This window comes from Myotis lucifugus, unplaced genomic scaffold (assembly GCF_000147115.1).
Source record: "Myotis lucifugus unplaced genomic scaffold, Myoluc2.0 scaffold_491, whole genome shotgun sequence".
NCBI lineage: Eukaryota > Metazoa > Chordata > Mammalia > Chiroptera > Vespertilionidae > Myotis > Myotis lucifugus.
This window is the reverse complement of record NW_005871539.1, coordinates 488,546-505,171: the sequence shown is the minus strand read 5'-3', so window position 1 is coordinate 505,171 and position 16,626 is coordinate 488,546. Positions and strand designations below refer to the sequence as shown.

At 35.7% G+C, this 16,626-nt stretch overlaps 1 protein-coding gene across 1 annotated transcript in view; it reads left to right on the top strand.

The window, feature by feature from the left end:
* LOC102438577 (protein NPAT) overlaps positions 1–16,626 on the top strand; it is a 57,287-nt gene that overhangs the window by 34,000 nt on the left and 6,661 nt on the right. The window contains exons 5-15 of the mRNA XM_006103556.3: positions 546–586; positions 1,086–1,310; positions 2,173–2,254; positions 4,135–4,222; positions 4,749–4,840; positions 4,921–5,008; positions 9,181–9,277; positions 9,939–10,067; positions 12,416–14,077; positions 15,524–15,639; positions 15,715–15,823. Of these exons, the coding sequence (XP_006103618.1) occupies positions 546–586; positions 1,086–1,310; positions 2,173–2,254; positions 4,135–4,222; positions 4,749–4,840; positions 4,921–5,008; positions 9,181–9,277; positions 9,939–10,067; positions 12,416–14,077; positions 15,524–15,639; positions 15,715–15,823 (2,729 nt within the window). The remainder of the gene's footprint in view (positions 1–545; positions 587–1,085; positions 1,311–2,172; positions 2,255–4,134; positions 4,223–4,748; positions 4,841–4,920; positions 5,009–9,180; positions 9,278–9,938; positions 10,068–12,415; positions 14,078–15,523; positions 15,640–15,714; positions 15,824–16,626) is intronic.

Genomic DNA, 16,626 nt, shown 5'->3' with positions numbered 1-16,626 from the left:
ATTTGTGGTAAATAATTAATAAAAAACATAAAGCACATGTGTACATACGTCGAAATGACGGAACTTTTTTTTTTTTATAAATACTGTAAATGGGAGATGGCGACGTAACCACAAAACAACGTACGTCGAGTCCGACGTAACCCAAGGACTGCCTGTATAGATAATTGGAAATTGTAAAATTTTATATATATGGCTTTCTTAAATATATTGAGTTCCTAAAGTCAAATTGTACTCTTAATGGAATGTCAAGGCTTTCTAGTGCATATTACATTAGATAGAAACTTGATTATTAAAATTATTTGTGTTTGAGTCTTTATTTGCCACTATTTTTCTGCTAAAACAAATAAGATTTGACTCTCCCCCCCTCCAAAAAAAATGTGCTTGTCTTTTTTGTCTGAAAAAGATCTATTGCCTTTTGTTTTATTTTATTTTTGATCTATTGCCTTTTAACTCATAATTTCCTTCAAGTCTGACTGCAGCAAAATCAGTGTGTAACTTGGCAAGAGAAGTTTCGTAATGTCTAACTACTTTGTTTTATTTGTTAGGAACATGCAAGGTTCCCCAGGGTTTGCTGCCAATCAGAGAGGTTGGTATTCAACTTTAAATCAAAATAATATTCAGAATTATTTTAAACTGTCAGAAGAACATTTTAATTAATACCACATGTGTGCTAAGTATATTTTGTTTAAACTACTGCTTTTCTAAGTATAGTTATTCTCATAGTAAGAAATAACATCTTCATTTATTGTAAAACTATGCATTTAAACACTGTAGTCCCTGTTTTTCTCATTGGCTCTTATGTGTATTTACATATTTTCGTTCTCATTTCATAAGTTTGTTTTCTGATTTTTGGAGGTGGTATTAGTATGAATTATAACAGAAGAAATATACTCTTAGATTATAGTTGTAATTTACTTCAGTTTCTTATGACGTCTCATAAACTTAGTTGATATTTTTAGCGGCTATTTTTCAATAGATCTAATATTCTAATATATTAAATAGTAGTCTATGGGTCATGTAGATTTCTTAAAATTCCCACACTAATCTGACATTGGGTCAATTTTTTAAATTCTCCTGTGTTTCAGCCCGAACGAGAAGTGGAATTGCAGAAATCAAACGGCAGAGAAGGCTTGCATCTCAAGCAGCTCCCAACAGTTCAGAGGTGCTGACTTTACCGTACCTCTCAGGACAGTTTACTACTGCTCCCTTGACAGCTACACAAGTTATTCGGCCAACTAGCCAAACTTCAGTTCCTTTGAGGTCAAATTTTGTAGTGGTTAACCATTCACAATCTCAAGACACTGTGACCAGTAAGTTTAAATTTTATGCTCATAAATTTTGTTGTTAATCAAATTATGTAAATGAGATGATATATTATTGTCTTTATACTCATAGTGTAAAATTAATAGCCCCCAAAACAGGCAAGAAAGACTTTCAATAAATTTGCCATGAAATAGTATATTATTAAATCTATGAGATATTTTAATCTAGGATTCTTATGTCTGTTCTAAAAGGAATACACATTATATTTCTCCACTGCCTTATATTTTTGTTTATGCTGGCCTGCCTTTCTGGAATGAGGAGTGTTTTCCAATTCACCTCCATCTCTACATATTGAAAATCCTGTATACTCCTGGCTGAATCTTAAAGCTAGTGATAAACTTGGAAATTATCTGGGTACATCTTGCTTGTTGTATACTTGAAACCTTGAAACACATGATATTAAGGGGCAAAAGCTAGTTAATAATAGAGTTGGGATTAGAATTGAGGTGCCAGCTTTCTGTTTCTAGACCAGTCGTCTTTCTCTTCTGTGCAGCTAAAATTCATTGCCATCCATTACACTCTCTCTCATTTCCATCTTTTCTCCAACTTCTTTTATACCTCTGGGTAAAAACACTTAGCATGTATACTCTGTATTATACACTTAGTTTATACCTTTTATAGTTTTCATTCTGCCATGCTATTCTTTTCTTGAAATTATACTGTACTTTGTGTTTTATTGCAAAACCTTAAGCCATAGGTACTATATTTTATTCATCCTAATATCTTGTGCATAGTAGATACTCAGTATACTAACTGAATTATGTATAAAATTTTGGAATGCTACTTATTCCATTGATTCAAGTTTAGAAAACTAATCAGTTTCATTTTTTTTGTTTTCTTGAAATACAGCTGGAGAGACTTTAAATATCATTCCTGGTCCTCAGGAGAAGAAAACTCATGCCAGTTTAATGTCTCCTGGTAGACGCAAAAGGTAAATGCTTTTTAAAAGGACAAGTTTACATTAGAAATATAATAACAAGATTGGATTAAGTTCTTGGAACTATTTACTATTATATCTATTTCAAAACATGTTTTTTTCATATTGTAACCTCCCTGAAATCAGGTGGCATCCTATATAATAAAAACCTAATATGCTAAGTGTCTGGTCAACTGTTCAACCAATCAAAACATAATATGCTAATGATATGCTAAGGCTGCTCCACCGCTCACTCTGACGTGCACTGACCAGGGGGCAGATGCTCCAACCAGTAGGTTAGCTTGCTGCTGGGGTCCGGCTGATCAGGACTGAGCAAGATGATCCAGACACGCCCTGGAGCCCACCTGCGGTCCCTTCCCGGCTGGCCAGCCTTCCATGTCCCTCCCCTGCCAGCTGGCCCCGATCGGAACTGGTGAGACTGAGCCACACACACACCCTGGAGCCCTCCCGTGGTCCCTTTGCAGCCCGATCGTGCACCCGTGGGGTCCCTCAGCCTGGCCTGTGCCCTCTTGCAATCTGGGACCCCTCAGGACATGTCAGAGAGCCAGTTTCAGCCCGATCCCACAGGCACCAGGCGCAGGGCTCACGGCTGGCAAGTGCAGCTGCAGCAGCATGAGCCTCTCCCAATCAGGACTGACTGGGTGCGAGTCCACGGCAGGCGCAGTGGGGCTGGGATGAGCGGGAGCGGCAGGTAGGAGCTGCAGGTGGTGTTGGATTGCGGGTTTTGGGCCTATTTCCAAAACCCAATCCCCACAGGCCACCCAAAGGGACCCCACCCATGCACGACTTCGTGCACTGGGCCTCTAGTCTTAATAATAATGGCATATCACTTCCTTTGGAAATATGTTTTTTCTGTAGTGATACAGAAAAGTATTTCTTAAAATTGCTGTTATCTCGGGTTTTTTTAAATAAATGTTTTTTAAATGAATATAAGTAATACTGGCATGTTTTAAGGTATACAAACACATATTTAAGTCCTAAATCAATAGCTAGTACAGTGATGGCGAACCTTTTGAGCTCGGCGTGTTAACATTTTGAAAAACCCTAACTTAACTCTGGTGCCGTGTCACATACAGAAATTTTTTGATATTTGCAACCATAGTAAAACAAAGACATATTTTTGATATTTATTTTATATATTTAAATGCCATTTAACAAAGAAAAAATCAACCAAAAAAATGAGTTCACGTGTCACCTCTGACACGTGTGTCATAGGTTCGCCATCACTGAGCTAGTAGGTGATCTTTTCAGAGACAGTCTGAGAAAAGTTTCTTCTGTCCTTCTTAACCCATGTGTCATTGTTTGAAGGATATTCAGAAAAGAGTGATATTAGTTTAAAATGGGAGTGTTTTTTTCCTGATATCTCACCTGCCATGTCATGGGTATTTTAGTTAGAGTTTTTAGTGTCATTTTCTCTCATTCAAGGCTAACTCAGCTTTCTTTATGGCAAACTTTCTCACTTAACCATATAAAATAGAAAAACAACTATAATAATATCTAACATTTATAGGAACCTTGACCTATTTATAAAGTCATATACTTTATTTCATTCAATTCTTTCATAAACCCAATAATGCAGTTGGTCTTACCCATTATAAAGTGAATCAGATGGTAATAGCCTACCTTTCTATAGACCACATAGCTAATAAGTGGTAATGCTAGACTTCAAATTCATGTGTGTGTTTTTAATTCAAGACTATAATTCTTTTCCACTCTACTGCTCTTTGTTCCTACCACAAATCAAGAAAATATCTCTTTTATCATGATGTTAAGATTTATGTCTATTTTTATAATGTACATACTATGTTTATATAATTACCATTGAATCTTTTAATCATACTGCTTGAAAGACTAGCTTTTAAAATGTGTTTCAGTGAATCTCAAAGGAAAAATAGCACTTTGTCTGGACCTCAGTCAACAATATGGAATTTCCAGGATCCAAATGCATTTGCAGTAGAAAAAGTAAGTGACTTTCCCAAACTTTGCAATTGAAGATATTCCTGAGTTTTAAAATATTGATATATTTACAAAGACTGTGTAGTTGAATTGCTTGGGATAGAGAGTGGTGAAGTTTAACAGTAAGAGACAGCTCCTTCAGAATAGATACTTATGCAAATGCACCAAGGAAGTAACAGCTGTATGTTTAAGAAACAGTAAATACAATGTTGTTGAATTACCTATCATAATAGAGCATTTTATTGGAGTCAGATTATTAAAAATCTTGTATGAAAAACTAGAATTTTTAACTGTATTTTGTAATTGCTGCAGAAGGAGTTGGTGAAGGATCTTTGAACACTTATAAAGTATAAAATGTCGTATTGGGGTATTAATTTGATGGTAGCCACCATAACTTCTGATTTTTCACCTAGATTTATTAAAACTATCCAGCTTCCATTAATTGGTTTTGTTTTTTTGTGTTTGTTTGTTTTTTTCATAAATAACATAATATTCTATCTGTCCTTTTGCTAATACTGACTTTTTTTTCCAGCAACTGGTTATTGAAAATGCACGAGAAAAAATATTAAGCAACAAATCTCTTCAAGAAAAGCTTGCAGAGAACATTAATAAATTTTTGACTAGGTAAGCTATGTATGTTTAAAATGCCTAATTGTTTTTGCCTAATTAGGAACTATACTAAAATTTTCCTTTCTGCATTACAGTGACAACAATATTGCTCAAGCACCTAAGCAAACAGATAGCAACCCTACTGAACCAGAAACTTCAATTGATGAACTCCTGGGACTTCAGGTATGGGTAAGGGTGGCTGTGTGTGCAATACATTTATTCATAGTTAAAAACAATGGTATTTTGGCCCTAGCTGGTTTGATACAGTGGCTAGAGTGTTGGCCTGTAGACTGAAGGATCCCAGGTTTGATTCTGGTCAAGGGCACATGACTGGTTGTGGGCTCGATCCCCAATAGGGGGCATGCAGGAGGCAGCCAGTCAATGATTCTCTCTCATCATTGATGTTTCTAACTCTCTCCCTCTCCCTTCTCTCTGAAATCAGTAAAAAATTATATATGTATAAAAAGATGATATTTTGGTTTTATTCCAAAACCATTGCCAACAGATTAGATATATAATTATTTAAAATAATTAAGATATAAATTTTCTTTATTGTCTGAATGTAATCTGTTCCTAAAATTTTGTTAGTGAGTTTTCAGATAATCATTAAAATTGCATTATAGTCATGTGCCACATAATGTTTTGGTCAGTGATGGACCAAATATACGAAGGTGGTTCCATAAGAAGATTATGAGTGGAACTGAATTTTCTGTAAAAATGGGAAGATATGTGATTCAGGAGGAATTTTTTTTCTTACAGAAGCAAAGTTCAGTGGAACTTGGCAATCTGTAGATTCCTTCTCACTCACAGCACCTCAATTTTGAGTGCACAGGTTTCATCCCCGTCAGTCAGCTACTGACCTGTTTCAGTACAGAGGAGCCTGTCCTCAGTGCTACATATTCGGAGTGCGCTACAGCCCTCCCAGATCTAGCCAGAGGACATTGTTGTAAGTTCTTTGTTGAGGACCTATGGCCCTGTACAAGGACACAGGTCCACAGGAGCTACCTTAGCAATTATTGAGTGACACTGCCGCTTTAATAAAAGCTTTCTGTGGTGGTGTGGAGCCAGCCTGACCCTGTACTTTGGGAATATTTTCAGGTTGTAATGCTGTGAAGCATAGAAAAGTTTTATTTCTTTCATCAGTTCAATGCCTGAGAGAGACCTTTGTGCCAGTGGAATGAAAAACAAATTTCCAAAGTCAAAATATTGAGTTCTTAGTATTACACCGTGTCCATGTTAAACATCCTCATTTTTTAAAAATATTTTTTTTATTGATTTCAGAGAGGAAAGAAGAGAAAAATAGAAACATCAGTGATGAGAGAGTCATTGATTAGCTGCCTCCTCCACAACCCACACTGGGGATCGAGCCCACAACCCAGGCATGTACCCCAACCGGGAATTGAAATGTGACCTCCCGGTTCATAGGTCGACTCACCATCACTGAGCCATGCCAGCTGGGGAGCCCTGATTTTTTTATGGCTACCCCAAAGTTCCTTAATCTAAACACTGGTCCAATATGCAATAGCCCAAACCACGTCATCCTGACTATCCCCGATATTCCTGTATCTTTCCATCTTGATTTCTGTCTATTCCTGCTGATTCTCAGGCCACCTATCACTTCCTCCTGACAGTCACTCTTAGAGTGATTTATGCCGTACCCAGCTATATTTCCAATTAGTCTAGCTCACATCCCTGTTCATAGAGCAGCATTGGCAGTTTCGATGTTCTGTTGCTTACCCTGTTGGGAGGAAGCACGAGAAGGGCTTGTGGGACAATATTTATAAAGTCTGTAGTAGTGTAAAGAATGTATTAGGCCTTCACATTCACTCTGATTCATCCAGAGCAACTACCAGTGTTGCAAGCTCTATTCATACTGAGTGCGATGTATAGGTATACCATTGTTAACCTTTTAGACCATATTCTTACGGAACCTTTCCTATGTTTAGATATATTTAGATACACAAGTACTTATGTGTTTGTGTTAAAATTGCCTACAGTATTCAGTATCATAACATGCTATACAGGTTTGTAGCCTAGGAGCAATAAGCTATAACATATACCCTGGCTACAGTAGGCTACATCTTCTCAGTTGGATTTCAGGCAGTTCTGAATGATGGCTGTTGTGTATTTTAGTTGTAATTTTGATTGTGGGAGGCAGCAAGTGCTAGTGTATGATGTTCACACAATGACAGAATCCACCAATGATGCATTTCTCAGAACATATCCCATTGTTAAGTGATACTTAACTATTTTTTCCAGTTTTATTGAAAAACAATTGACATACATTACTGTATAAATGTAAGGCATATAGCATGATGATTTGATTTACATATATTAAAATTGCCTTATTTAAATGGTAAAAGTAATAAAACCCATCGAATAACTTTAACCAACTCTTCCAGATATCAGTAAAGCACTTCCTGTGTCCATGTAACAATCAGTCATGTATTTCAAAGTATTTAATACTCAAAGATTCATAAGTGGGTATGTTTGTGTGCAATAAGCAGCAGTGTGTAACACATTAATTTTCTCTGCACTGCTATAAACTATAAAAGTTTTTCAAAAAGATAAAATGGATTTAAGTAATATTTAACAAAATATAATGAACAGGACTAACTAAATGAGTAATTTTGTGAGACCTCCTGCTAAGAAAAGGAAGATGGGGGATAACAGAGTGTGTGAGCTGGTGAGGGAATAATTCAGCGGTGTACATTTTAAGACTCGTCCGTGCGTCAATAGCCTTTTTGAAGAGCAGCTGAGATTGTGACTATAGCACATCCTTTCACTTGTACCGTCAGACAGTGTAATCATGTTTGTTGCCATGCCCACAAAATGAATTCATTACAGTGGGTTTTCTTTCAGATGATGAATTCTGGTAAAAACCATTGAATTTTTTTTTTTTGTCAGTTCCTTTAGAATAATTTTTTTAAACATACACAAAAATACATTTATATTCTCCCATGGTGAAATTCAGTAAATTTAACAAAACAGGATAAGCTTTTATAAAGCAACCTTTACATTATCTATCATTACTGCTTTTTACAGCCTCTTCTATCTTAATGGTTAACAAATACATATTGTGTATTCTAAATTTTTATAATCTCAAAGTCCTTCCTTATATTTTCTCCACAAACATCTAAAATCAGGTGGTTACTGTAATCAAGGCACTCTGTTAGATACTGTGAGAGGTTATATTAAAGTGATGATACAACCCTCTGCTATTGGTTGTTTATAATGCTGTGCAGTATCTGTCAAAAGTTAAATATCCAGGTTTAGATAGCTTTTTAAAAGAACTGCAAGATGCCCTCACTGGTTTGACTCAATGGATAGAGTGTCAGTCTTCAGTCAAGGACACATGCCCAGGTTATGGGCAGGGGACGTGCAGGAGGCAGCCTATCAATGATTCTCTCTCATCATTGATGTTTCTATCTCTCTCCCTCTCCCTCTCTGAAATCAATTTTAAAAAAAAATAAGATAATAATAAATAAAAGAACAACAAGACATAATATCCAACTGAATAGTATATGCATCAAATTCACTAAGGCATGAACAGCTAGTTATACATATAGGTGAAGTAGGAATTTTAAAAATATTTTCCAGACCTGGAAGTAGCGAGATATCTTAGGCTATACAAATCACTGTAATAATATTTTTTATTTAGTTTAGTCTATATAAGATGGTGGATATTAACTTATTGTGGAATCATTTTACATTGTATGTAGTAGGTCAGGTAACTATGCTGTACACTCTAAACTTATACAATACTAGCGGGCCGGTGCACGAAATTCGTGCACATTAAAAGGGAATTAATTAGAGGAAATATTTTAATATTGCTATTTGCCCTTTCCCTATAATAGAAATGTCAGAGATGAAAGAAAATTAGTAAAATGTATATGAAAATCTCCCTCCTGTCAGAGTCTGGGGTGCACCATGGGACCCAGAGTCAAGTCCCTACCCACCCACATGTGCCTCAAAATCGCACGAGGCCCAGACTCGGCTGGCCCCAACCCCGTCAAGCCCTGCAGGGCGAGGGGCGCATCCTCAGGTCCCCTGGCTGGGCATGGGGCGCAGTCTCAGGTTCCCCGTCAAGCCCCACCGGGGTGGGGGGGGGGGCCCAGCCTCAGGTCCCCCTGTCCTGGGGCAGGGGACGCGGCCTCAGGTTCCCCCCACGCAAGGGCATGATGTCCATTTGCATATTAGCTCTTTATTATATAGGATTATATGTCAAGTTATAGCTTGATTTTATTTTGTATTTATATTTGTGTATAGTTCCTATGTTTATTTAATGTTTGAGAATATCTTATTTTCCAGTATTAAACCATATTCAATGGGGATTTGTTTTTTGTTTTTGGTAGAGTGAAATCCATATGTCTGAAGAAGCTATACAGGATATACTGGAACAGACAGAATCAGATCCAGCATTTCAGGCACTCTTTGATCTCTTTGACTATGGTAAGAAGACCGTTTCTTTCAAGGCAATTAGAAGAAAAAAGTTTCTCCGTTTCTTTGGAAACTTAACCAAAGTGAAGCAACATTTCCCAGAGCATCTGAAAAAAGTTCCTATTTTCATTAAACATTATACGGATATGGAAGGAGTTTTTGTTTGTTTGTTTTTTCTTAAAGAAACTTTAGCTAAGCTGAAAAAATGCAGAACAGTGTTTTTAAATTTTAGGGGTTTTTTTGTGGACATTTTTGCCAGGCAGCACAAATGTGTTGAAGTCTGCTACTATACATACATTATACCAAACACAGTTGGATAATACAGAAGGAATACAAAAAGTTGGCTATTTCCCTCAACCTTATGGCCTAGTGCAGTAATTCTCAGTGTAGTCTCTTAACCAGCAATATCAGCATTATATGAGAATATGTTAAAAATGCAAAATTGTGGCCCCCTTTCCCAGGTGATTCTAGGCTAAAGTTTAAGAACTACCTGTCTGGTGGAAAAATCTTTGTACCTGTCAGTCATATATAAGGCAATATATTAAAAACATCCAAAATACCATAATTAAAACCAATGTCTAACATTTGCTTGACCACTGTCAAGCTTCATTAATTGATGCTTATTTTTATTTTAGTCATGTAACCGATTGTTTCCCTGTTCCCTTTTTAACAGGTAAAACAAAGAATAATAAAAATTTATCACAAGGCATTTCCAGTCAGCATATGGAAACCAATCCCAATGTAGTCTTAGCAGATGAAACTAATCTAACAGTTAAAGGTTCTTTTAAAACAGAAGAATCTGGTAAGAATTTGACTTTGTTAATATCATCAATCCAAACCCTAAATGTCAGTCTCAAAATTTCAAAAGCAAAAACCCTTGTCTAATTTGGAAGTTCAAATTACAACGTAGGTCATTTTTGTATTTCTAGTATTCTCTCTTCGTTATAAAAAATATAAAAAAAAAAATTATTCCCCAGGCTTTAGTTCTTTGATTAAAAGATGAATTTTTAATACTTACTCTCCCATGATACAATAGATTCTTGACATGCAAAAATTGGTATTAGTAGTATTGACCAATTCAACAAAAATCTATAACATTTGACATAATTTTTTTGAGCCACAAATTCACATCTCTAATATATAAGGTTGGTGTGTGGTATTAATCATTCAGGCTAGTAAGCAAATTTAGCTGACTGCTCAGTATTTATAGCTCCCTTATTTAGAGGAAATAATATGTTATTTCTTGAATTAAGGATTTATAAGGTTTGAGGTAATATTTCTCTGTGTCTAACTCAATTCTTTGTATGTATTTCTGCCTCCCATGGAGTACCAATATGGCACATAATTGCCCCCACAATAACTACTTATTAAATGAGGGAAGATAGCAAACATGTTCATTTTAGATCTTTTAAATATTTGCCAGTTTTCTTCAAAGTGTACTTTGGTGAAATACAACACATGTACAGAACTGCACAGTAAAAAATGTATATAGCTCATTGAATTATAGTCCAGCAAATACTGTATAACCATCTCTCAAGTCAGAAATAAAACACCACAGCATCACCAAAACCTCTCTTCATATTGCTTTCCAATCAATATTTTTTCCATCCCTGTTCCTCAAAGATAACCATTATCCTGGTTTCTCACATTATCCTGGCATCTCATACTTCTTGCTAAACTCTAGACCTCTTTAGTACCACCTGTATTCATTTCTGTCTACAACAAGCTATGCCAAAGTAATCATTTCTGCTCATGCGTTCTTAAATATTATCACCCCTAAAAACCCTGATGGTTTCCTAGTTTTGCATCATGTCTTACAAAAATTAATTTTGGAGAATCTTAAACTACATTTCTACTTTGAGTCCTCTGCCTACACCCAAGTCCAGTCCTCCATGTCTTCTTCGCCTGAATTATGGTGGGGTATATCTTTCTCACTACATAGTATGTGTGAAACATCGTGCTTCAATTAAGCTCTACCATGCACAAAATGAGGTTTGAAATTTATTTTCTCAGATGGTCTTCCCACTTCATTGAAACTTGACTAGTGAATTTATTTGGCCTGACTGCAATCTCCACTAATTTCCCCACAATAAGGATTCAGATGTTTTCTGTACCAAATATTATTTTACCAGTGTCACATTAACACAATTACATGATTGTTGATTAACATTTCCTGTATTTTTTATATTGTTAATTGTTACTGTTTTCTGTCCTAATCTGTGAATACCGTATGCAGTTTTTCGGTACTCTGCTATTTTCTGAAGTATCCTTTCCTCTTATTCCAGCTGTCACACTACATTTTTCAAGATATAATATCTCCTTTGTAACACTTGTTCACATCCCTAGCAAAAAGAGATGCCTTTTGTTCCTATACTTTCACAGTTTTTATCATGTTTTATTACGGCTTTCTGATCTGTATCTGCTTTCCTTACTATACTGATTTCTCCAAGGTCATTCATCTTTGTTTCCCAGTACCAATCATATGGTTGATCTTCAGTAAATGTGTGTTGAATATCAAACAATATACAATAACATCATATGTTGATCATGCGAAATGTACGTGGCCCCATTTCACTTTTATGAATATATCAGCCCTAACCATTTTTGGCTCAGTGGATAGAGTGTCGGCCTGCAGACTGAAGGGTCCCAGGTTCGATTCCAGTCAAGGGCATGTACCTTGGTTGCGGGCACATCTCCAGTAGGGGGTGTGCAGGAGGCAGCTCTATCCCTCTCCCTTCCTCTCTGTAAAAAAATCAATAAAATATTTTTTTTTAAAAAAAAAGAATATATCAGATAAGGTCAATAGAAATGGTAGAAGTTAAAAAGTCAAGTGTCTTGAAAAAAACTGCGTGTTTGGAACTCTTTTTTTTTTTTTATATATGCTGGTAAATATTTGATGTTCTTAAACCTGTATACTTTATCCTTCATTGTGTCGTCTATTTCTCAAGAAGGTTGAAAACAATTTGACACTTGTTTAAAAGGCATCTATAATAAGAAAAGTACCTTTAAGTGCTTTTGATACATCAGACTTCTGCTTACTGGTATGTCAATGATTGGTGACTTCCTTGGCTAAATAGGTTTTATATAAAGATGACTACCTCAAAAGCTGTACATACTCACCATATCTTTTACTATGCTAATATTTTGCAGATGATCAATCTGGTCAACCCCCACTTTGTACATCTTATCAAAATGAAGACACATCAAATGCTTTGAAGAATGGCAGCAACCATGATGAGCTTAGACAGGAAGCCCAGGGACATTTTTCCCAGATAGGTTCGAGCATCCAGAAAAAAACCTTCAAAACAGGTGTACCTACTGAACAGAAGTGTAACCTTGATATTACCTTTGAGTCTGTGCCTAATTTAAATGACTTTAACCAAAGAGTAAATTCTGATGCCAAATGTAATCAGCATTGTGCTGAAATATACACCAATCAAATGTTCACTGAAACTGACATGGCTATGGAAGTTGAAAAGAACTCTTTGTCTCCAAATGTGCCGAATGAATCTCGATTACAAGTAGATCAGTCTGATACACCAATAACTTCATTTGTTTCCCTTGGTGGTGAAACTAAAAATGAAAACTTAACTCTCTCTGGGAAAAGTTCTCAACTTTTATCCCAAGATATACCATTAACTGGAAAGCCATCTAAAAAAAGCCAATTTTGTGAAAATTCTAAAGATGTAGGAAGACTGAAAACTAATTTCCATGGTCCCAAAGCAACGGAGTCTAGAGAAATTCATCAGAGTAAAATTGAAATTGATGATGTATTACCAGTTACATCACAACTTTCAGAGTGCCGAGATAATTCTTCACTTCAAAGTATATCTGTGTCTGTTGAAAGTTCAGTTTTAAATGTATCTGAACAAGGAGAAATTGGTCTTGGAGATTCAATATCTTCAGTTAAACAACCATCTAATGATTCATCATGTATTGAGTTAGATCATACAGGACATGAAAATCAGCCCTCCAAGTCTGAGAAAGTTGCTTTGGATTCACAAGAACCTTCATCTTCTGCAAAAGAAGATGGAAATAGTGTTTTTCTCTCATTAGGTGAAAATGAAAACTGTGGGGAAGTTGCATTGACACCTCCAGAAGGTAATCTTGTAGAAGAAAGACATTCTCTTCCTTCAGAACCTGTGTGCTCTTCAGTGGTAGAGTCTCGCCCTGAGTCCCAAAATACTAGTGATAAACCTGCTAGCAACAACTCAGCAGAGATAGATGCATCAAATATTGTCTCTCTCAAAATTATCATTAGTGATGATTCCTTTGTTTCCTCGGAGACTGAACTTAACACTGCTGTTTCTAGTATCAGTGGAGAAAATGTGCCAACTATAATTTTGTCTTCTGCTAAATCACCTGCCAAAAATGCAGAATTAGCTAAATGCCTGCCTTCAGAAGAAACTGCAGGTGCTATCACATCTGCTGAAGGAACAGGGAATTCAGCCTCAATGGAACAGAGCCTTTTAGTGCTTAAACCTGGAGACTCTGCAGTAAACAACACTCCGAGTGAAGACAGCATTGCTTTTTCAGCCAATGTTACACCATGTGCTTCCAAGGATGGGGGGTTTATACAATTGATGCCAGCTACAAGCACAACTTTTGGCAGTTCAAATAACATTCTGATAGCTACCTGCATGACTGATCCAACAGCCTTGGGAACAACTGTAAGTCAATCCAGTGTTGTGGTGTTGCCTGGAAATTCTGCACCTATGACTGCCCAACCTTCACCATCCCAATTACAGACACCACCAAGGTCAAACAGTGTATTTGCTGTCAACCAAGCTGTGTCACCCAACTTTTCACAAGGTAACTTTAAGAACATACTGAAGTTTACTTCTGTGGCGTAGGATCTAATTTCTCTTGTGTATACAATTATTGACTAAGCGGTAATAAGTCATAGATAGGTAGTATGAGAAAAGATTCTGAAGTGTGTGATTATACCTCCTCTTTAGCTAATTAATTTAAACTTTTTTATTTTCTAAGCTATGGAATTTGATGGTTTACAGTTTTTCCTTTTGTTTTGTTTTTTACAACTACTTCCCAATCCATGTGCTAAACTACAAAAGAGAAAAGAAAGATTCATTTATCAAATAGCTATATACCTACTAAAACCCATTGTTCTGCAAATTTTTAAAAAATAGATCTATTATAGTCTTAATTTTCAAGGAATTTATTATCTATTTGGAGAGACTTGTAATACACAACCTGAATTTCTCCCTCCATAAAGCCCTTTGTAATTTCTCACTGTCTTCCACCTTCCGGAATTTATCCCTATCTTTAGACTTCTTTGTTTATAGAGGACTTGTGGCAATTAGTACATGCTATTTTATTTGTAAGTTGTTGATTGACATGCCTGTCATATTTTTTTATGTATGTTCCTTCAAGATAGAACTTATGACACATTCATCTACATTTCCTTAATTATTGGTTCCCACTTTTTCCCCCCTCTTTTACATTTATTGGCATACAATAACATTTGATTAAATACCAACAATTAAGTACCAAGCCTGATGACTTGGTATCAAGCGCTATTTAAAATAAGATAAAGGTAGAGAATGGAACTTGAGATGAAACTTAGAGAAATAAGGTAGTATTTGGAGTAAAAGGAAGGAAGGAATCTTAAGTTGCACAAGTGTAAGTAGATAATTGAGTTGCTGAAGTAGATATTCATGAAAGTGAGATCATCCTGAGGAGCAGTTAGTGAACGTGTGTAAGGAAAAGATTCATTTACAGGGCGGGGCTAAATTATGATAGCCACAGACTCTATTGTTGACTTCTAAGGACCATGTAAGCATTGTGTTTCCTCTCATAATTTTGACTGGACTGTTTTTGACCAATACCATTGATATAATAGGTTGGGGTTGTGAGCAAGTGTTGGGATATTAATATTCAGTTGGAACCCTAATAATCTGGTATAAGATTCAGGCTTAAAACCTTCACCACCAATTTTCTAATCAGTTTTACTATTCTTTCTAGAGGAATCAAGATATAAATATAATATGGCATCTTGGCTGTAGAGTCTTATGCTTGCTTATGATATTCACCTTGACTAAATGCCATCACTATAATATTCAAATTCACATTTTCTTAATTTATCAGTTCCTAAATTAATTTCATAAAAAGAAAAGTAAATTGTAAGAAAAGGGGATTATAATTTTAGAGAATTTGTTTCAAATTAGTAATTATTTTGGTGTCTTATGTTCATTCATGAGACAGAATCTTATTTTATTGAATTTTGTGGGGGTTTTTTAGGATCTGCCATCATAATTGCTTCTCCAGTCCAGCCTGTACTCCAAGGAATGGTAGGAATGATACCTGTATCTGTGGTTGGTCAGAATGCAAATACATTTTCTGCTCCTCCTCAGCAGGTAAGATTTTTGAACAAAAAGTGGTGCGGTGATGTTTTTTCAAACATAGTTTATAACTAATGGCTTCTTTTATAGGTCCTTCATATGCCTTTGGGAGCACCTTTATGCAATAGAAGTATCCCTCAATTCCCTGTGCCTCCAAAGTCTCAGAAAACTCAGGGACTAAGAAATAAACCTTGTACAGGTACATTTTTAAGTTCATTAATGTCAACTTTATGTTTATATATTCATTTGTGTGCAACAACACCACAGTATTTTCTTTTTGAGTACTTATACCATTCCTAACAGGTGATCATCCATTCTTTGCTTAAAGTTTTTGCAACAATTTAAACAAAAAGATAAATGGAACAAAATAGAATTTAAAAGAGACTACGTATGTATAGGAACTTGTATGTGATCAAGGTAACATCAGAAGTCAGAGGGGAAAGGATGGATTGTTTAATAAATGAAATTTATTGGCTATTATGTATATTACAGGAAACAATTAGAACCCTCCCTTATATCTTATACAAAGATGAAACCCAAGATGATTAAAGACCTAAAAGTGAAAAGCAAAATAATTAAGCATAAAAGAAAATGTAAGAGAATATCTTAATGATGCTGGGATAAAGGAATTGCTTTTAAAAAATGAAAAAATGCATAATTTATACATGGAAAAGTGTGATGGTGCTGAATACAAAATTACAATTTTTTCAACAAAAGATACCATATACAAAGTAACAACCAGACTTTCGTCCAGGGCCTTGATGAATATTGCACCTAGTTCTCAGACTTCTGTACCTAAAACTTTTCCATCTTTATGGTAACAACATGCCCATGTAGATAACCTGCCAAACAACCGAACCTTCAGAATTCTGATTTTTTCCATTTCCAAGTCTTCAATCATCCTCTCCCATAGCTTCATCTTTAATTTTTCACCAATTTTTAAAGACCAATAACTTCTGTCATTTCCATGTATCCACTGACTCTCTCTTCTACCAATGATAG